Below are 22,571 nucleotides of genomic sequence, written 5' to 3'. Positions count from 1 at the left end.
TGCTACATGTAATTAACTGCAATGTGCACCTCTTTAATTGATTGGGAATTAATTTAGAAAAAAGAGAAGGGTCACAAATTACATAACATATTATTTTCTTCTTTTACTGCACTATCCTTAAGAATTTTAATTCCAGTTCATTTGAGATTGGCATTAACGCCATTAAAAAGCAATGTACTGTAACTATGATTTTAGAGCAATGTACATGAAATTAAAGTAGAATAAGAATGAAATACATTTGCCAAGGTGAATTGACATTCTGCCATTTTTACTGTTTTCAAGAATGTACAAGAAGCCATTCATTTCTAGTTCAAGTTGGTTTTGGTACTTGATCTGTATTTATAGAGAGGAATGCAAGACAGAAAAAGATAACAAATTACCTTTCTCAAATGTTAATGATATACCATTGATAATTGCTGAAAACCTACACTTATTTTCCTGGGAATAAGCCTGATCAAATCAGAGCAAATATACATAGAATTACACTGTAAATAACCATTTTTTAAATTGCAAACATGTATCAAGTTAATAGGGATAGTTGATTCAACCCATAGTGTTACAGGAGAATATTTATCTACTGATTAGTCTGGAATAGCCTATTTAATACATATGTTAATCCCTTATCTAATACTTAATCTATTACTGTGTAGTATATGATTTAGTGAGCCCTCTTTTAAGATCATTTTTTTTTGAGGTTAGGTTTATTTACACTAATTAAAAATGTCTTCGAAGAAATAGGCACTAAAGAGTCAGCATTGCAGGTACAAAGATAGCCAGAGAAATTATTGAAGCCTGGGAAACAGGCCTCTTGTCAGTTAACAGGAGTGCTGAATTACCATCAGTTTATCAATACTTAGAAGCCAAGGGCTTGGCAGCGCAAGGAAACGACAGCCAATCACCAGTCAACCAATCAACCAATAGGAAGGCACCACATAAACATGACTCACAGAACAGCCCAAAGCACATATTTCAGTAGAGAGAAATTTCCTGAAGATGGGTTCCAGCATGAGTCTGAAAGCTCAGAAGAGTAAATCCCTGATCCCGGTGACCAACCCAAATTCGATCTCGCATCATTATCCTGGGACACATAGATCTGCCTTCATTGTCAACACTGTCTGAGCAAGGGTGGAAGAATAAATACACAGTTGTAGAGGGAAATCTCATATGCAGGGCATAACTTTTCCTTGTTTTGAAGCTACTTTGGGGATTAAAGAAACAAGATATTGCATCTTGCCTCTTTGTTAATACAAACTAGTTATGGTAATAATTTCAGCCACTGCCGGCTGACACAAGCAGCTTTAAGAGATGCCTTTTTTTCCCCTCACAACTTTTGTTTTGCTGCAACAGATTAGTAGAACTATAAAGGTTTAATCTGTACCTTGCCCAGTCCTGGAGTATCTTTCACCTTGCTGACTGCCCTTAATAAACAAGGTGGAGCAGGTGGAGGTGAGGTCTGCAGGATCATGCTGAATTTGGTAGCAAATAGATGAGATTCAGAAACGGAGGATGCAGGGGGTCTGTGCTTCTTCTTTTTGGATGATAGATTCAACTTCTGAGCAGCTCTGTAGACGGAAAAGAAGAGAAACGAAAATGCTATCAAATAAGTAATGAAATCTCCACCATGTTGCCAAGTGATGTCAGCAACAAAACTGTCTGTAAAACTGACTTTTTTGTGTTTATTGCATGAATCATTCTTAATAAAAACAGGCAAGAATTTTTTTTAAATGGTTAAATTTATACAAGGCACTTTTTTATCATATAGTTCTTCAGGTAAGAATATAGGCCTGGTTGTAGCCAATCGAAAAATTAATACGGCATATAAATAGAAATTAATATTTGACAATTCTGTTTCATAATGGATATTTGGTTCACAAAATATTTTTGTCTTGGGTGTCCTGTGCATACGTGTGAAATATTTGGATATAAGGAATAATTGTGATTATGTTAATTTCTATTAAGTGGTCCAAGGGATATCAACAAACTTATAAAGAATTTACACCAAGATATTTTGAACTAAACCAACATACAGTCTGTTTCCTGTCATGCAGGAAGAGAAAGAAAAAGAGAGATGTAGAGACATATGCATGTAGCTGAGAATCAAACATACAAGTAACAACCTAGAAAGTTAAATAAACTGCACTTTGATTTAAGTACCAAGAACTAGAATTTCCTATGCTTTCAATACCTAAACAGACATTTCCTGTCTTCAAATTTAGGATATTGCTACAATCCAACTTCCAAATATACTGTATGGCTACAATTTTTAATTTGCTGTGTCTAGCATATGAGAATGGCTTTAACACTGAAAAATGTTTTTCTCTTTCAATGCTGCCATTGTAATCACACTTTATATGTGCACAAAGAGTAGATGAAGTTATAAGTTCCTTAGATATCGACATCGTTGGACAGACTGGAACTCTGAACTCTTTTTTTAAGAGTCTGGTGTACTTTTATTTTTTATATATTTTAAAATTCCAGAAATGTGACTTGCCATTATACAATTAATGCAGGGGTGGGTTCTATTTTTTTTTACTACCAGTTCTGTGGGCGTGGCTTATTTTGTGGGTGTGGTTTATTTTGTGGGCGTGGTTTGATGGTCATGTGACAATTATTTAGGATTTAGCAGAGGTACTAGTCTACCAGGCTGTACCGATCTACCCATTTATTTTTGCAGGCACCAGTCTACTCATTTGTTTTCTTTTAACACTGATCAACTGTAGGGCGGCCTTTGAAGCCCAGCGGCAAGAGTTTAAACAGTTTTTTTCCCTCTAGCCATCAGCTGGGACTCAGGAGGCAGCAATAGATTGGGGGTGGGACCAAATAAAAGGTAAGAATAATGCAGGGGTGGGGGGGTGGGGGGGCAGAACCAGTTCGGTGAGGTCATATTGTCACCGCTACCGGCTCGGCGGAACCAGGCGGAACCAGGAGGAACCCACCACTGAATTAATGTGTGGGGACAAGTATAGACCATTACTGCATGAATGTCTCCAAACATAGTCTTCTCTTTAGCAGCTGAAAAAAATGTTTTGCGGTGATCTCTCTAGGTTACCATTAACTCCTCCTCTTCTACATTCTCCAGTCTAGTTGAAAGATCACATTGAATCTTAGACCTTGATTGGTTCAAACTTAATATGCATTTAATGGAGCTCCTTGTAATTAGATAGATTCATTTAATAGATATTGAATTAACTCATGGGGATGCCAATGAGGCCAAGAAAGAACAACTTGTCAAAAGTAAAGGATCAAAGATTTGCAAAGATGAGAATGAAGTCAGATGCTGAGAGAAATGCTACTTAGTGATTAAAAAAGGACAATGACTTCAATGGATCTTGCCTCACTTTAGCAAAGAAACTGATCAGAGAACTAGAATAAGGTACTGAAGGCATGGTGGTCAAAGATACTAGATGTACAGCAAAAGGATAGACAATCTGCTCAGAGGTGTCTTGCTCTGAAAAACCACTTGCCACCAAAATAGAATTTGGGTGGAATGGGTTTGTAAGACTGGGAACTGAATTTAGTGTGCATTTAGATGTTACCTCATGTTGTTTTTGCTGTAGTAGAATCATCTGTTGGTACTTTCTCAAATAACCATTCCGGCCTTACTCTGAGGAATCTTCTCATAGACAGATGCATTGGGTCTGGCCTTTCTTATGACAGCTTCAAATGAGTATCTCACTTTGCTTCATCAGAAAGCCTTTCTCAGGCTAGATAATGCTAGCCCATGCAATACAAGCTGGACACCAGAAATCATCTGTTATCTGGTACAAGGGGTGACTTTACAACCAGAGTATTTATGAAATCTGGGTTTGAAAATGAATCAGAACTTGAATATTTCTTGGCAACTGTGTGTCCAATCACACTTGGCCAATAAAAAAAATCTAATTTATTCTATTCTTACCCTGGGGCTAGGGAATTTAGTGAAGATCACAAGAGTACGTTTCTTGATGTCATTCCCTGGACTATAAATTATCTTTAATCTTTGTCTATCTTCCTCCCTCCAAATTGTTATTCAATTGTCCATTTTTCAATTCAGTGGTTTTCATTAATGTTTACCAAAAATAAATGTTCTGTATAAAAGATAAAGATATAGCTCTCCTGGGTATACTCTGAAAGCCTTTACGGCATATTTTTAAGCTTTTGAATCAATTATTTTTTAAGAATGGCAACATCTTAATTTATACCAATGTATACTTCCAAGCAGTGGTGAGTTTCAAATTTTTTTACTATCGGTTCTGTGGGTATGGCTCGGTGGGCATGGCAGGGGAAGGATACTGTAAAATCTCCATTCCCTCCCCACTCCAGAGGAAGGTTACTGCAAAATCCCCATTTCCTCCCGATCAGCTGGGACTTGGGAGACAGAGAATAGATGGGGGTGGGGCCAGACAGAATTTTTACTACTGGTTCTCTGAACTACTCAAAATTTCCGCTACTGGTTCTCCAGAACTGGTCAGAACCTGCTGAAATCCACCTCTGCTTCCAAGGCAGATTCTTTGTCATATCTACAGTTATGTAGATACCCAAATTATGTCTGTTATTACACTTGGTTAGATGCTTCTACCGTTCTTTCTCTGTTGTTTCTTTTCCCAAATATTCTGACACTTTGCTGTTTTGCTACTTTAATTAGTATTTAATTTTTTTAAAATATGTATTGAACCAAAAGATCCACTGCTGACACTTTTTCTTAAAGAATAAGAAACATTGTTGGAAGATATATGACCTTTTCAAAACCTTAGAATTATATGCCATTTCGACAGTACTAACCTTTGGAATGGCATTAAAACAGAATAACCTGATTTCATGTTGGCCAACAACATGAACACTGAAACATTGAAACATTCAACATTGAAAAATGAATGTAAAATACACATACTACATTTTCTCTCTCTTTTTCTATTAGAAGTGAAAAACGAAGGAATGTGGATAATAGTATGATCGTTACAAGCTCCTCACTTATCTATTGAAAAAGGCCCAAGGAAGTTTTCTTTCCAAATGCATCAGAATAAGACAATTTAGAAAAAATAATTGATGTTCACAAGATACTGCTTAATTTATATGTATAAATGTGATTATCACAATGGTGCTAATTCAAAGTGGACCTTTCAAACCATCAGACATTCAGGAAATTTATTTCACAGTATTGTATTATCTCCTTAAAGAGTTTATACAGTGACTTATGTACAGGAACCTATGAAAAATCTGTACAGATTGTTTCCCCAAATGAAGTCAAGATATAAGATGTTCATCAACCCAGCTATTAATAGCAATGCAAATCTCCATTGTAACAGTTCCTTGAGATACATTTTGGCCCTCCCAAAATTGAAGGAGCAAAACCACAACAATGATTATTAAAACAACAATATTTCAAACTACTAATTTGAAATAAAATGCTGTTAGAAATAAAATGTTAACATAAAACTGCTAGAGGAGGTTGTCTGTCAGTTTGTGGTAGGTATCGTCAATATGCTGACTATACGCAAATGATTATTATCGTGCCAAATTGGGGATGTAATAAAAGTTCTGACCTGGAATCTGGAGGGCTTATATGGATAAAATTAATAAGTTAAATCTGTGTTAGATGGTACTACTGTTCTTCAGTAAATGACCTGCCTCAATTCTGGTTCCAATACTGACTTTCCACATAATCACACATACATGTGTGATTAATATTTTGGGATCCTGGTGGAATCTCAGTTTATGCTAGAGGAGCAAGGGGAAGCTGTGGCCAGCGTGGTCTTTGTCCAGCTTCAGATGATAATACCAATAAAGGAGAATATTTATAACTCAGGGTTGAAATGAAAGGTCCTTGGTGCTCTGTGAGCTAGGTTGCTTTCTTGCAGATGTTTCATTCCCCAATGAAATGTTTTCATCTGCAAGAAATCAACCAAGTTCAGAAAGCACCCAGGATACCCTTATTTCAGCTCATGGTCCTGACAACAGTGACCCATGCTCTCTTGCAACTAGACTATTGCAACACATTCTTCCTAAAGCTGCCTTTAGATTTTGAAAGTGGTTTGATCTCCAAGCTTGTTTCAATTTAGTTTCTGAACGTTTCGTTACCAGGCTAAGTAACATAATCAGCAGGATTTTCTTGTCCTATTCTCCTTGGCTTATAAATGTCTTGTGTCTTCTGCCTTTATTTCTTTATTTCTTTATTCATTCATTCATTCATTCATTCATTCATTCATTCATTCATATTTCTATGCTGCCCACTCTCCGAGGACTCTGGGCGGCTTACACCAAAGACAGTATACTACATAGCATATTGCCCCCAACAATCTGGGTCCTCATTTTACCCACCTCGGAAGGATGGAAGGCCGAGTCAACCTTGAGCCGCTGAGATTTGATCCGCTGATCTGTTGAACTAGCAGTCGGCTGAAGTAGCTGCAGTACTGCACCCTAATCACTGTGCCACCTTGGCTCTATAGATTATCCAGAAGTTATGACTAGTCTAAAATCTGGCAACCCTTCAGCTAACTAAAGATTGATTTAGACAGGGATTTATCCAATGCAACGGACATACATTAGTTACTATTTTCATTAAAGATACTATTCAAAATGCTTATGGTTACCTTTGGTTTCTGGATACTCATAGAATCATATTTGCCAGCAAGATTTGCCCCAAACTATCCTTTATTTAAACAGGGACTCCTGAGGAGTCCCATTACAGGACGTGACAGGGTAGGAGCTAGACAGCCTGGTGGCTTCTTCAATTCTGGGGAACACTCTGATTCCTGGGATCCTTGCTTTTTAGGAAGGCACTTAAGGGTTTATTCCTTAAGGGTGTTTGGAATTCGATCACCTAGAAAAATGGCTAAAACATTCAATTCTGGATATTCAGTTCTTCTATATTAGAAATCTATAATTTACTCATCAACTACTTACTTCTCAAGAGTTCTTTAAAAGCCAAAATGGAAATTTCCATAGGTTTAAAATAGAATTTTAGAGGTATGTAGGAAAACTCTGCACATGCACGGAGTATAGGTCTTACCAGGCTTAGCAGTAAATTCATTATAATACACAGCTAGGTGTGTCATGCATGTATTATTACCAAAAGAGAACAATGCTATGATTCTTGATATAGATGAACAATTAAAAAATTAATCAAAGTAATAATTTACCCAACTCTGGGTTGAGACTTCTGACAAAAAAACACCTTTAGGGTATGTTTTGGTTTTGTGGGGAGGCTGACTCAAATATACAACATATGCAGTTATAGTTAAAGGAGCTCTTTTCCAAGATTGCTAGTTAATTCAATGTAATACTATGCATGACTACTCAGAGTTAAGTGCTGCTATGAATTCAGTAGAATTTACTTCCTATAAAATATACTTATGCTGCAATCTTAGCCCAGCCAATCAAAAGAAAGAAAATTAAGAGTTTATGCATAGTGAAGATCCCACTGAGTGAGATTAATCACACCTGAATTCTTCAATTTAATTTCAGAATGTAACTTTCTTCAAATGGCAAACTATTTGCAGTTCAGTGATCCAAGACACAACTGAATATAATTTTAGTTTCTGCTTGCATCTGTGTTTTTGTCTATATGTTTATATTCCTACACATATCTCTATGAACTTGCCTCTTCAAAACTAAATAAATTCTTGGTGCTTGCTGTTCTACTTTTAATCATAAACTCAATTTCATTAAAATAATACATTTTTTCGGAACTATTCAATATATTCCTTGGGTGATTTAAGCCACTCTTTTATAATACCTGTTAACTAAACTCAACTGGAAGTATTATAGTCATAAAGCAAATCACTGTAATACCTTTATATACAATTATTACACACAGTCAGGACCAATTCATAATTTAATACAAAATTTGCCCTGGCACTGCAAATTTTGGAAACCCTTTGTTAAATAGCTAATTAAATCAGTGGGGATTTTTCTCTAATCGGACACACTGATTTATCTTGCAGTCCAATCAGCATAGTTTCAATGAAGTATTCTCTCCACCCTCCCAGCCTTAAGTCATTTAAAAAAAGGGGGGGAGGACGACTATAGAGTTTTTTCTGTGACCAGAGGGGGCGTAGTTTTGCATGTTGCCTGCATCCAGCAGATGGGGCTTTGCTTGTTTGCATGGACTGGTTTCTGGCATACCGCGGACTGGTGCCGGTACACGGACTCAGGGTTGGGAGTTGGGGACCCCTGCTATATGACAATGTGGTATAATGGTTAAGGCAATTCTCCTGAAATTGCTAGACTACTCCTTTCCTTTTCACAATTGTGCAATGGGCTATTATAACCTGATTTTTAAAAGCCAAGAAAGTCTATTGTTATTCCATTGGTTTTATGGAGTTACAGGATTTGCATTCTTCTAATATCGCCAGTGAGAAAACCTGATATACTTCTAGTCATTTAAATATTTCTTTGTCTCTGAGAAAATCAACTTATGTTGACAGAAAAACTATATATAATTGTACTGAGCCTCCACAGCCACAAATCTTGTTATTTTGTGAGAGTTGAAACACTTTAGAAGCAGGCAGCTTTTTCATTAATTTGCATACATTATCATTCAAGACCACCACAGCAAGCGGCCTTCTGTATTTAATTACAATTTAAAACTCAATCCAACATTTTATGAGTAGCTTAATATAATTATCGAAGTTATGGACCTACCACATTCTAGTTACTAATGTTCCTTAACTATAATGTGTAGCAATTACTGCAGTATTTACAAATTGGCCTGTTCTGATTTTAACACATTCTTTTGATACCAAATATTCAAATACATTTTATTTAGCCTTAAAACAACTAACAATAGAGGTTTGAAAATACGGATTAAAAACAATAAATATTTGGGACTGGTAGAATATTGTGTTTTAAAAACTGTCTGTGTTCTCTTTTCTACCCCTCCCCTCCCAAAATCAACTGCAGCTCTTCTCAATTTGTAAAATTTCTGCTTTGTGGTTTGCAGATCTGGGATTCCATAGGGATGTTTTCCCATTCAAAATTTTTTGAGATCATTCCATTACGGCAGAACTCTGTAGAAAGCTTCATAGGTGATCTTAGCCAGCAAATCAATTCCTAAAACTTCTGACAAGTTTCACGGTCCTGTAAAAAACTGTCCAGTTTGATTTTCCCAATTTATGCAACCCCTTTCCCCAACCAAGCTTCTGGATTTAAATGAACTAGTATTCTCTCTGAAAAATAAATGCTTTGGCTTATTTTAGTCGTTTACTTTCTCGATTTCCAGAGCAATGTTTACACACATCTCTCTTGCTAGACTGAGTGAAAAAAAACTTAAGCTCAGCAGAGCAGAGGAGGCGTGGTCAACAAAAGAAGAAAAAAATTACACTCAGTCTCTGGCAAATAGATGACAGATAACCCATGCTTGGATTCTCCAAGCAGCGTGCTGGAGAACAGGACAATTCTTACACATTTCCTACACTAGGAAAAGATTATTGTGGCTCTAAAGTTAAGAGATAGGGTCCAATTTATTAGTATCAATGAAAATCAAAAATTGTGTGTCAATCTTATAACTTCTTAATTCCATAGTTCTTTACCTACTTACAATGATTTTTGTTCTCTTCATTTAAACAAATTTTCCATTTTCTGATCCAACCTCTTTCAAATAGTTTAACAACCTGTTGCTAATCACATAAGTACAGGTAATCGTCGATTTATTACCATAATTGCACTCAGAATTTGGTTATAAGTCATGCTGGTCATTAAGTGGATCACCATGTCACCCAATTTTACAACCTTTTTTGGAACACTTGTTAAATGAATGCAATGATTGCTAAGCAAACACGTTAGTTGTTAGGAAAGCAGTTGGGCATTTTAGCCAGAAATTGGAAATAACCATGTTTTCGGCAAAAAAAGTTGTAAATTGTGTTCATGCCACCTTGTGATGCTGCAAATAGCCGTAAATGAAGGCTGATTGCCAAACACTCAAAATGCAACTATGTCAGTGTGGATAGGCCATCAGAACTTTGAGACTAGGTTTTGAGTAGCTCTGGAGAGGTCCATAGCTTTGAAAGGCTGCTAAGAAACAAATTGTAAATTAAGGACTAACTGTACTCTCTTGAAACTGATATTACTTTTTTCCTGATTTGCACATGCCAACTGTACTTTTATTATTAGAGTGACTACATTAAATAATGTAGGAAAGTTCACTGTTTCAGGCATGGGAGAGCATGGCCTGATATTCTTATCATATAAATGTCATGGAAGAGTTGACAATTAAACAAATGGCTGCCACAGTAAATACAGCCATTCTCAAAATACACATTTACCAGCAAAAAATTTAGAGAAGCAGCAGCTTCTCTGGCTTGCTTTAATCTTTTTCTAGGCAACTAGGCCAGCTTCCAAAGAAATCCTGAGCTGCAGCTATCCATTAATTTTATTCTCTAAAAATAAATATGAGAACTACATAGGGCTAAGAGGTTTGTTTTTTTTAATGAAGATAAGGCTTGAGAATAATGCTTTGCTTTGCAATTTATCAGTTTTCCCTTAATTATTATTATTATTATTTTTATTTCATTAAGATAATATAAAAATAAGTCACAACAGAAAGTCTGAAGTGTGCTAAGGGAAATGTCTGCAGCTTGTTGCACAGATCTGACCTCTTGACATTTCCTTTCCAATTTCCCCTCCAAGCTCCCTTTATTTTCAAGACATTTTCTCATCAGAAATCAAATGGGATTCTGTTGAACATATTCATACAGCACTACCCATGATTTGTTTCTGTGAGAGGAAGGGCAGAGAGCCAGAGCATGGAGCGCAATGGCACTTAGTGTAGCACCTAAGTCTTACCCCTTTTTAAATGGAAATTTTAAATTTGGTTTTAAATTATTGGGGTTTTAAATTTGTTCAGCCAAATTATTTAATTCATTTTAGTTTATTTTAAATTTTGTATCTATATGTTTTATTCTATGGCTGTTCACCGCCCTGAGTCCTTCGGGAGTAGGGCGGTATACAAATTCAATAAAATAAATAAAATAAATAAAAATAAATATTCCCCCACGGCACACATGCACATGTTCCAGCAATTTTTTGCTTAGTGCTACCTTCTATGACAGGAACATAGCACAGCAGCACTGCAAAAGACTGGATAGTTTTGGCAATACAGGCAGTCCTTGCTGAAGATGCACACATTCAGTGACCATTCAAAGTTACAACATGCTGAACAAGAGGGTACTTATAGCAGCTCCTCGCAGTTGCAGCCACTACAGCATCCCTTTGGTCACATGATTGTGATTCAGGTACGAAGGGGCTGGCTTGCAACTATCACACTGCAGCATCCTGCAGTCACGTCATCACCATTTGAGAACTTCAATATCTGCTTCCAAAAAGCAAAGTCAGCAGGAGGTTGCAAATAGCAATCACGTGATCACATGATGTTTCAACCGCACAATCATGCCTAATGATGGCAACTAGGACTGCTGGAACTGCGGCCATAAGTCGATGGGGGTCATGTGCTGTGCCTTACGATGCATCATTTAGAGACAGAGTTCCTGTTCCCAATTATCATCGGTAAGTGAAGGGTTCCTGTACCTACTTTGGGTAATTTCTCAAGAAATTGGTACCCTATTTTATATCAAGGTCAAACATTTGCCATCTTCCTTGGACACTCTTTTGAAGGAAATGTATGCTTAAAATCTAACAAGATATTTCCCTTGACTCCTTTTACAAGGTAATGTCACTTGTCTAACCGGCAGTCCATTTCTGTGTTTCTCTCTAGATAGCACCTAAGAGACTTACTGTATATATTGTTACAATACAAACTAATTTCTGCTGGATATTCTGTACTGTTCTATTTTGTATGGAATTGAACCAACATTGTTGATTTAAAAAAAAAAGAGGGCAAGTGAGCTATAACCTGATTTGCTCAGCAAAATTAAATCACTCTTCCTATTTATCTTTTTTTTTTTTTTTAAGAAATCTCTTATTCTAAATGTATTGATCTGTCCCAGAATTATATTTCTGGCTGGTTTTATCAGTTTAGAGCTTATGGGACCTGAAAGAAAGATATGTAAAACTCCTGAGAGGCAGCCAGATTTTTTCCCCCTCTTCTTTGCCTATCCTTTCACCTTGACACCATTTCAACATTCAGCACATTTGCTGATTTCAATCAGTGCTTTTTCAAAAGAATCTCTGAAAATAGCAACGTACTTAACTTTTGTTCATGAACAAAAATGGCTCTGAAGACGACTTCAAAAACAGGGCCTCATAGCAGACTAATCATTTTACCTATAATAACAAATGTAATAGCTTTGTGAAGGTTGAATTTTTAAAAATTACTAGCTATTCATAAATGGCAAAGGACAGATCTGAAGAGATAGCTACTTGCTATTCAGTTACTTTAATGTGGTCACTCTGCCTTATTTCATATTGTCATTATAGTGCAAAAGTACCAAGCAATCTGATTGATGTGCTATCTTTAAAATGAAATAAGAATAAAAAAGGCAAGATTTGTGGAATTTAAGACACATAATAATGCCTCAAATAAGCAATGTTTTCACCTTCTGTCTAGATCAGGGGTGTCAAACTCGATTTCATTGAAGTCCGCATCAGGGTAGTGTTTAACTTTGGGGGCGCAAGGGGCGTGGCTAAGGTGGGCATGGTCAGCTTGACATCACTTGTGTTGGGTGCACTGTGGTGGGCCGAGCACTCTGCCAGTAAAAACGGAGCTAGGGAGGGCTGTGCGCAGCCTTCCTGAGCTCCCTTTTTGCTGGCAGAGGCACCATGGGCTGGTCCCTCGCTGTTCCCAGGGCAGCCTTGTGGGCCAGATCTAAGCACCCCATGGGCCAGATCCAGCCCGCCGGCCTGGATCTAGAGCAGTGTTTCTTAGCTTCAGCAACTTTAATATATGTGAATTTCAGCTCCCAGAATTCCCCAGCTAGAATATGGAAGTCCACATATCTTAAAATTGCTGAGGTAAAGAAGCACTGATCTAGACAGATTAGCTGAGTTCAACTATTGTCTATCCATCAGATACCTTGCTAAAAGAGGAAATGTTCAGTTGCACAGGGCTTAAGGTGCCATTTAACATCATGCAAATAAGCATCCATTTGCATGACCGGATTTCTTCAATGTCTGTTTCCCGATGGGCCTTTCTTGGTCCACCAACATCTATTTTATCAGGCACCCCAATCCTCTGTAAAATGCCTGAGACACATGCATTAACCCGAGTAGTTCACTTTTAACATGCATTAACCCTTTTTATGTTCACTTTTAACAACTCCCCAAGCTTTAGGCACAGGTCTTTCTTTACAGGAAACTTGCATATAGATTGAAAGCAATTGATTCATGTCAGGTAGATCTGCCATATGACCTAGACAGCTAAATGAGGCTCAGAGTTGCCGATATTCATCCAGCATGCTTTTGTCTCATTTCTAGTATAGTGCATTGCATGAGAAAATACAGAAGTGAGGAAAGCACAAAAGAAAGAGCAATTGTAATTAGGTGGTAAGTAAATGGAGCTCTGGTGGCTCAGCAGACTAAAGCACTGTTATTAACATCCACTTACATCTGCTGCCTGCAATTACTGCAAGTTCAAATCTCACCAGGCTCAAGGTTGACTCAGCCTTCCATCCTTTCTAAGGTAGGTAAAATGAGGACCCAGATTATGGGGGCAATAAACTGACTTTGTATAAATATACAAAAGTATGAAGGCTATTGCTTAACACATTGTAAGCCGCCCTGAGTCTCCGGAGAAGGGCAGCATATAAATCATTTTTTTAAAAAAAATGGTTGATATGCTCTGGTATTTTCAGAAAAGATGGGGAAGAAGAGATGAGCAAACTTCAAAGAGCATTGCCAATGCAGCTTGGATAAATGCACAAAAGATGTGGCATATGGTCAGGGGAGACAGAAGGAGTGGTATTAGTAAGCAAAAGAAAAAGATGTCTGAAGATGTATCTGTTTCCTAAAAACAAGGCAAGGAGAGGGAGCAGTATTTGCAAGCATGTGGTCAGAGATGTCCAGAAACCAAGAAACTCATCTGGGGTTCAAAGAAGAGGCACATGCAACACATGACAGAAATCATTAAAGTAACGAGAAGGCTGGTCAATTACCAATTAACCAATAACATATGAAAGTCAGAATAATAGAGTGCTTTTATTTTGGAACTATTAATTATATTTTATATATTGCTACCGTGTAAACATGATAATAAATATTTTTATATTTACCAGGTATCAAAATATTTACAAGTCTGAATTGTATATCTTGTATGATCTGATTCTACAATACAGTTCTTGTTTCTTTTCTTTTTTTCCCCTTAATGAGGGCTTAATGCTGTAATGTTTAGAGACCCCAAATGAAACAAAATTATCTTAAGGGTTTTGTATAATATAATCCAATTGTGAAGGCTGTGCTCTTGTCCCAAAGTACTGTGTGCTGTAAAGGGGATCTTGATAATAATATAAAATAGACTTACGAGTCTGGTAATAAAAGGTACAATGGACACAGCATGCCAAGTGTCAAACAAGCCCCAGACTTGAAAATTTAAGAAAAAGCAAAACTAAAAAAGATGATACTTAGTATATAAGTATCCTCAAAGCCACACATAATATAAACTGAAACCGCAAGCAACTTGTTCTAATTTTCATTGTGTTGATACCCAGATATTTTAAGTGCATCGTGGAGACAAACCCTCTCTATTTTAAGGCATCCTATGACACTGAAAGCCAGTCAAATTATTAACTGCAGACTGTCAGATTGTCTTACTGTATTGGGCTTGATCCAGTAGGACTGCCTTGGTTAGATTAAACTGACCAGTAGTCTGATTCAGTATAAAGCAGATTCCAAAGAAGTAATTGTTTAGTTTTACTTCTTTAAGTGAATTACTGAGCTACAGTAGGCTAATAGAAATTCCAGAAAGATATTTGTACCTCTCTCTCTCTCTCTCTCTCTCTCTTTCTGGCTCTCCATCCCTCTCTCTTTCTCTCTCTCATACATAGATACACTCACATATTCAAACAACCGTACTCCTTTACGTGCATTCATGCATCCATGTTTCTTCTCCTCTCCCTCTCTACCCCCTCCCTTCCCAGAACACAGGGAGACAACAGCTGAAATAATGCACACCTGCTGGATCAAGCCATGGCCCACCTTAGTCTAACTTTTTATAATTTCTTGTCCAATGGAATTGGGAGTTGGAAATAAAGCTTATAAAAAAGGGTGTGGACAATTTATCTGCCTTATCATCTGTATGTCAGAAGGATCCTTTTCTTTTTTAGAAAACTAAACACAATGGAAACAAACTTGATATGGCACTCCATGAAAGAGTCAATTGGGTAGCAATTCAGAATGCTGCTGACCACAACATTGGAAGCTTCCCTCTCTCCGCTACAGGGAGCTTTACATACTGCCACACTGCATATTATTGTGTACAATAATAAATTGGCGGGGGGGGAGAGAGAGGGGGGGAGAGAGAGAGAATGCCAAAGGCGAAAGAAGTTCAACAGAGCTTCTATCCTGATAGACAATGTTGCTCAAATAGGTGCATGTGCTAAATACAACTCCCCCACTGGTTCCTGCCAAGCTCCTTCCCACATCTGCCTTTAATTCTTTTTTGTCTTTTTAATTCTGAAAACTGGAAGCAGACACATGGCTAAACAAGTCCCAGCCTCAAGCATCGTCTTTATTTAAAATAATGTTCCACAGGCTCCATAGACATTTGAATACATAATGTTGGGTACTCTACAGCCTTGTACTTCTTTTGACACTGTGCCCAGCTCCCTAGATAAAAAACATAGATAAGCTGGAGCAGTAAGGAGCATTTATGGGGTTGGAGTATCCCATAACTAGCTTGCTTTTTACACATAGAGTTTTTAAGAATGGCCAGGCTCTCACAGCAGCCCCTTTATTAACAGACATACCTTTGTGGAAGTCATTTTGTGACAAAACTTGCTTTCAGAATAATAACATCATCTCCCTTCCTTATAAGCCATACCTCTGACCTATTACTTGATGATGATTGGCACTATCCAGTCAATCGTAGTATGTTCAAATAATGGGCAACACTCCAATAATTGACCACACTTCCATATCTCTCATCTACAAATATCCAGCAATCAGCAATATAATAATTCTGCTTAAGTCATCACAATCAAATTGTTCTACTTCTTACTGAAGTTATCAGTAGAGTGTGGCAGAAAACAATTATAGTGACCTGAGGCTTGCCTAAGCCTAGTATCCCACAGCTTTCTGCAAACACTCATAAAGAAAGAGACACAGAAGTTGTAATCTACTTGACAGATACAACAAAAAGAGGTATTGCAAATAATAAGCTTTTACCAAGCTCTCCATTCTTCACAAAATGGCTGGCATGGTGTTATGTCTAATTATAAAACACAACTCATAAAGTGCTATGCTCATAACCCAAACAGAAAAATCCTGATTTAGAATATAGCAGCAGCTCTGAAAAGACAATGAAGTTGTAAGTGATCATCACCTTGCTACTAAACAGAGGCAGGAGTAAACCTGATTTGAAACACAACTGGTTGAAAGACAATGATAGAATGTATGTAGCCCATTGAATTGAAAACAATTGTGTCACTGAAGATCAGTACTGCTCAGGAGAGTTCAGGTAATTTAATTTGCATTGTCTGAAGTAAGAGAGGAATTGGAAGTTCTCTAAACATGGAAAAATAAAACTCTACAGCAGTAGTAATTAAAGCTGTAACTGACTGACCTTCTGCTAGATCTAAATAAATCCAGCCAATTAAATATTGGAAATGTGCACAATCCTTCCAAGGCAATTGTTTAGGGTTAGTAGGGATAAAATAGAACATGGGATAACTTTATAGCTTTTGATGCAGCTGAATACTCATGTGCACCTGTTACTCAAGAAATATAGAGATTATTATACAATATAAAAGTGGTTTTAGATTGTGGACATCTGAAACAGTTTTCAAAAATGAGATAGAAAAGTGACACTAGTAATATCTGATTTGGAAAAGTAAGCTGAAAGGGAAAAGCAAAAGTTACGATATCAACACAATGCATGTGTATGTATTTTACATATATTAAAATATTGTTACTACAGTACTACTAAAAGAATTGTCTTTGTCTCATCCTTTCTTAATTTCTTTCTGGTTCAGTTCAATATTTTATTCATATTTATATCTTATAGTTGCATTACTTTGTCCATAACAAGTAATTAAGAATATTAGCATATCCAAATATGAACATGACATCTATGTTATAATAACTTCATATAAAAATCAAACACATATATTTTAATTCTATATTTTAAATATGGAGTTGGATTAAGGATCCACACATAACTAATATCATTTTTGCACAAGGAAAAATCCCACTGTAACTGACAAGTACGTTGCACTTAATGTACCCATTTTAAAAGGAATGCCAAAATATTTACAGCATGACTAACTGGCCCTGGAAAGCTTCCCTCCTTCTTGGTTCAATATCGAGTACAAAAATATTTCTCTCCTAGAGGACTTTTGCCTCTAAAATCATAGTAAGTTGCAAGGGTCCAGGCAGTGAAGCATTGCCTAAGGAAAATCCTAGTGCTTCATCAGGTCCAAATTTAATCAACTCAAGAGAGTCTTTTTGTACAGTGAGAGACGCTCAAGGGATAAACTGTACCACAAATAAGGCGGTAGTGGCTGATCAAAAAGAAAGCAAACAAACCGACATTTTAACATCTTACAATCTTATAAATATAAAAAAATCAATTTGGAACACTTGTTGAAAACTATTAAAATGGTTCAGAATGTCCTAAATCGCCAAATTTATCCAGCTGATTAGCCTGAATGTCATTAGCACAACTCAGACAAAACAATCCAAGAACACTCAGGAGAGCAGAGTGGGAAGTGCACCACCGAAGATGGTTGCCGCTTGTCTCATCCATTACTAGCCTGTGTAAACACACCCTGCCATGCATATAAACTGTATATGCATAGACTTGTCTAAATGATCAAAGATCTCTCTGCCTGCCCTGTTCCAGATTATGCGTACTGAGCCCACAAGCATACAGTTTGCATGTACAGTATGCCAGCAGTGTTTACATGCTATTGAACACCCATTAAGGTAGGGCTTGCAATCACAATGGCTCTTTCTCTGCCCCCTCCCCTTCTGTTCTTTCCCTAAATGAGGCTGCCACTCTATTAGTTTCTGCATAAAAGCGATTCTGACTGGAATGGCTGGCTGAGCAGTAGGGTAAAAGGGTGAGACAAATGGTCACTTTACAAGAGTCCACAGAATCCTGAAGCTGGTCCTTAATTGCATTCTCTATCCTCCTTACAGGAAAAAAAAAAGTCGTGTCAGGAAAAAGATACCGGAATGGAGTAGAAAATGTCCTTATCTAAATGCATTATACTCTCACTGCATATCACCCCATAATAGGCTTTGGCACTGAAATCAGTTTCCTCCAGCAATTGATAAAACTGGCATTTATTATCTTTTTTCCTCCATTTTTCATTTTCCCAGGTAAGATAGACCTTGGTTAACAACATTAATTGGAACCGGAATTTCCACTGCTAAGCAATGCAGTTGCAAAGTACAATGTCACAGGACTACATCACTTAGCAACAGCAATCCCCATTGCTATCGTTAAACAAGGACCAAGGGTCATTAAACAAGCTCCAGATGGCTTCCAAACAGGCTGGTGGGCAAGTAAGGTGCAGTGCAAACAACCCAGGTTGTTCTGGTAGGGGAGGTTGTGCAGCTACCCTCATGGAATAGCATGAATGTAGTGAGGCTGGCTGTGTCAGGTGGGGAGGGTGCATGAGGCGCAATGTGAGTATGGCAGGGCCATAGAGTGGCTGCTGCTAGGTGAGTTAGGATGCATGAGTGGCCCGTGAGGCACAGTGCGAGCAAACATGGCCAGGGGTGGCTACTGTCAGGTAGTCCTAAAGGTACTTTTTCAGGTGGCAACTGGACTTTCTTGTTTTTTCTTTGAAGATGATTCACCTTTCATCCAAGAAGCTTCTTCAGCTCTGACTGGATGGTGGGGAATGGAAGGATTTATATTCCTTGCGGACCTCAAAGACATTTTATATTCCTTGCGGATTTGTATTCTTTTAGAGAGTCGTTGAGGCCACTTGGAGGTTTATCTGTGATCTCAGAGTCACCTGAGTAGTGCAAATAGGTGTGGAGTCTTCTTGGCTACATAATGTTTTCTGCCCTGTGTCCCTTTACTGTTGAAGACAGGTGCAGACTGTTGGGGATGAGTGTGTGTTATCTGCATCTTTGCACTACTCAGGTGACCCTGAGGACACAGAAGGACCTCCAAGTGGCCTCAACACTCTTTAAAAGAATGCAAATGACCAGCTGTCTGCAAGGAATCTAAATCCTTCCATTCTCCACCATCCAGTCAGTGCTGAAGAAGCTTCTTGGATGAGAAGCGAAATGTCTTCAAAGAAAAAACAAGGAAAAGCACCTTTGGGACAACCATGACCTGGATGACTGAGAATCTCCATAGACTTTTACTGTCAGGTAGGGGAAGGTGCAAATGACATACTGGAACAACCTGCAACCTTTCCTACTGGCTTCCCATTGACTTTACTATTGGAAAGCCAGTATGGAAGGTTACAAATGGCGATCACATGACTGCAGGACACTGCAAGTATTATAAGTGTGAGCCAGTTGCTAAGCATGCAGACCATGACCATGGGACTGTGGAGATGCTGGAACATCTGGAATTTCAAAGACTTGTCATAAGTACCACTTGTTCAGCCCCATCATAACTTTAAACGGTTGTTGAACAAGCCATTGTTAAATGAAGACTGTTTGTATCATAAACATAAGCACTGGGAGTTTTTTTTTGGGAAAGGACACATATCTATAACTTGGCATCAATGTGCAAAACGGGTTTCTTAAAAATGCTGACAGGCAATGCATAGAACCAACGATGTTGAATGGTTGCAAAAATCCAGACTAAAGTAATTGTCACTTTTCAAACGTACAATGTTCTACATTGGTTTGCAAAAAAGGCCTCTTTTGTTAGAACTTTACTGAAAATAGCTGATTGTATTTTAGCGATGAACAAACCAAGTATTGAGGCTTAAATTGGCAGATGCATTGTGATTCTAGGGAAGTACAAGCTGTCTCACACTATTCTTAAACTGTAATTTGAAAACGATCATGGTTTCAATAAAAAGAATAAAAACTCCTGAGCCAAGAAGTCTGTCAGCTGGAAACCCCAAGAAGAAAATGATTATTCTTCAATTTGAGATATATGTTTTGCTCTTTGTTATTTATTATGAGATACATGTTTTGCCAACAAAATGTGATGCATTTATCAACATTCAGAATTACTTTTCTGCTGGCAGTTTTGGAAAAAAGGGAAAAATGTGAAGTCATCAACTGGAGAAATTACAAAAGTAAACCGAAGCGCAATCAAAATACAGAAATGACATTCAATTGTCCTATACACAGAACTCAACACAAATACATGGTAAACAAGTGACTAATGCTTCATATTTATGACCTGTTTTCTTCCCTTGTTTCCGTAAACTAAGATTCAGTGTAATTGTGAAAAGGTTCATCAGTTTTAAATCTGGTAATTACAACATACCCAACTTCACATATTGAAAACAAAGTAAAAAAAACCAATCAATTGTCAATTAATGGCCTTTAAACAGATCATGGACACATTTGTCAATGAAAGTTAAGATTTGTTTGACATTCTGTATTTCTCCTGTCTTATTTTGCTCTGGAGTTAAAACCGTTCTGTAATTACTGTAAGAATGCAACTAGGGTCAATTATGAACTGATTACAGTCTGGAAAGTGATAGATTGCCTTTGTAATATTTGTCACTGAGGAAGTCCCTTTTTCAGTTTAAAAGAATAACCAGATAATATTATAAATATAAGCGCTATCATATTGCTAGAATCTTTTGCGTCTTTGTTTTTTTAATATAAAGGAGAGATTAAGGGTAAGAGTTGTCTGCTTTATCCATCAAGCGCTGGAAAACAGCGCCGGAGAAAAAACTCAAAAAATGGAAAGTGTGAAGCAGAGAGAGATAATGTTCTTGGACTGTTTTATCTGCAGCCAGCTCTAGGCTAGCCTAGAGTGAATAATTATTGCCTCAAGATGTTGTCTATGATCTCTAAACTTGCAAACATTTATATTTTAACAACATGTTGAATTTATTTCCAATCTGCAGATATTGAGGGCAGAGTGCAGGAAATGTGGGATGGATATAAAATATACTGGGAAGGATTTGCAGATGCAATTGATAGCTGTGTAGTCACTTTGGTCCCCAAAAGTGGGAAGTCTATTACTGGACAGTTTTAAAAGCTCAGCATTCTCTTAATTTGTATTGTGTGATATGACAAGCTCCAGTACAAGACATGAACCTGACTCCTCATTCTAAAAGACACCGATGGCAGAATGGATGGATTCTGAATCTTACTAATCATCCTTGTTACTAAATAATATAATTTTTTTATGGACTGAATATCTGAAAGCAATAATGTTAGTAAGTATTTGAGTTTTTGTGAATTTGTAATGTATTTGTTAAACCTGTTTCAATTATGATCAAATAAATGGAAATTATATTGTGTGCTGGGTGTCCTGTCAGCTATATATTGGATTGTATGCTCAATTCCCAAAGTTGATTTACATTGTGATAATCTTTTAACTCTCTCATCCATGATGCTCATTTAGTTCCCCAAATATTTTTCTAAACAATGGGTCACTAATAAATTCAGATACACATGCCTGTTTTCAGTAGAAATCCTTTTAATTCTTCATGATTATCCTGATTTATTTTTATCTTGAAACCATTTGCTATTTAGAGTTATTTTATGTGAGGAACTGATGATTAACCATGCTACTTCCTAGATCTCTCTAAATTCTTTAAAATATTATATTAAGCCAATTAAAATAGTGCTTCCCAAACCTGGGTAAATTAACCCAAAATTGGGCAAAAGTGGTTTTTGAGTAATGAAACAAACCATTAATGGTTTTGCAGGGCAAATGACTGAGGTTAGGTCAAGTAGTCAGGGCAAAATTTTATTGGAAGGATAATTTGGAAAGTTTATTTGGTAAAAATCTACAATGAATATCATGTGATAACTGGGAAAACTTTATCGCCATTTCCAAGCACCTATGAAGTGGCCTTCATAGACAGCACAAAATGAAACTGTTTGTTGTACCCTGATTCTGTTTTGGGTAATGAAGGAAAAGGTTGGGCACCACTGAATTAAAGACTACATTAGTAGAGGTAGTCTAAAGTTCTGTGTCAGATAGATTGCAAGGATTCCATGCAGTATTTGTATCTGTCCAAAGTACACATATGTAGACCTATTTTGCATTAGACTGCTGCCTAAAATAAGGAAAAACTGTTATTTATATCTACTCTGTGATGGAGATACATTTGATGACCAAAGAAAGATTTCTAAATTGCTATATTAATATTTTCAAACATATTTCCATGGGGACCATAAATATCCATAATATTGCCTACAGATAGAATAAGTGAGTATCTCTCTCCCATAATGGCCCTCGTACCATAACCACTTAACAGTAACAGCCATTTATTATGGATTTCTGTATCTGGAAAGGATCCTTAAAATGCTGCACTGGCAATAATTGTGAAAATTACAGTATAAAGATGTAGATAGTATATTAGTCCCTAGAAACA

General features: G+C 37.1%; 1 protein-coding gene across 2 annotated transcripts in view; it reads right to left on the bottom strand.

Moving 5' to 3' along the window:
* The window catches only part of KIF26B (kinesin family member 26B), a 307,349-nt gene that overhangs the window by 116,537 nt on the left and 168,241 nt on the right, over positions 1-22,571 (bottom strand). For both annotated transcript variants that reach the window (XM_034428212.3, XM_034428213.3), the window contains exon 5: positions 1,379-1,562. In XM_034428212.3, coding sequence (XP_034284103.2) covers positions 1,379-1,562 — 184 coding nt within the window. The remainder of the gene's footprint in view (positions 1-1,378; positions 1,563-22,571) is intronic.

The sequence above is a fragment of the Pantherophis guttatus genome, chromosome 1, assembly GCF_059756535.1.
Source record: "Pantherophis guttatus breed Tessera chromosome 1, ASM5975653v1, whole genome shotgun sequence".
Classification (NCBI taxonomy): Eukaryota; Metazoa; Chordata; class Lepidosauria; order Squamata; family Colubridae; genus Pantherophis; species Pantherophis guttatus.
The sequence above is the reverse complement of the archived record's forward strand: the minus strand, read 5'-3'. Positions and strand labels throughout refer to the sequence as shown.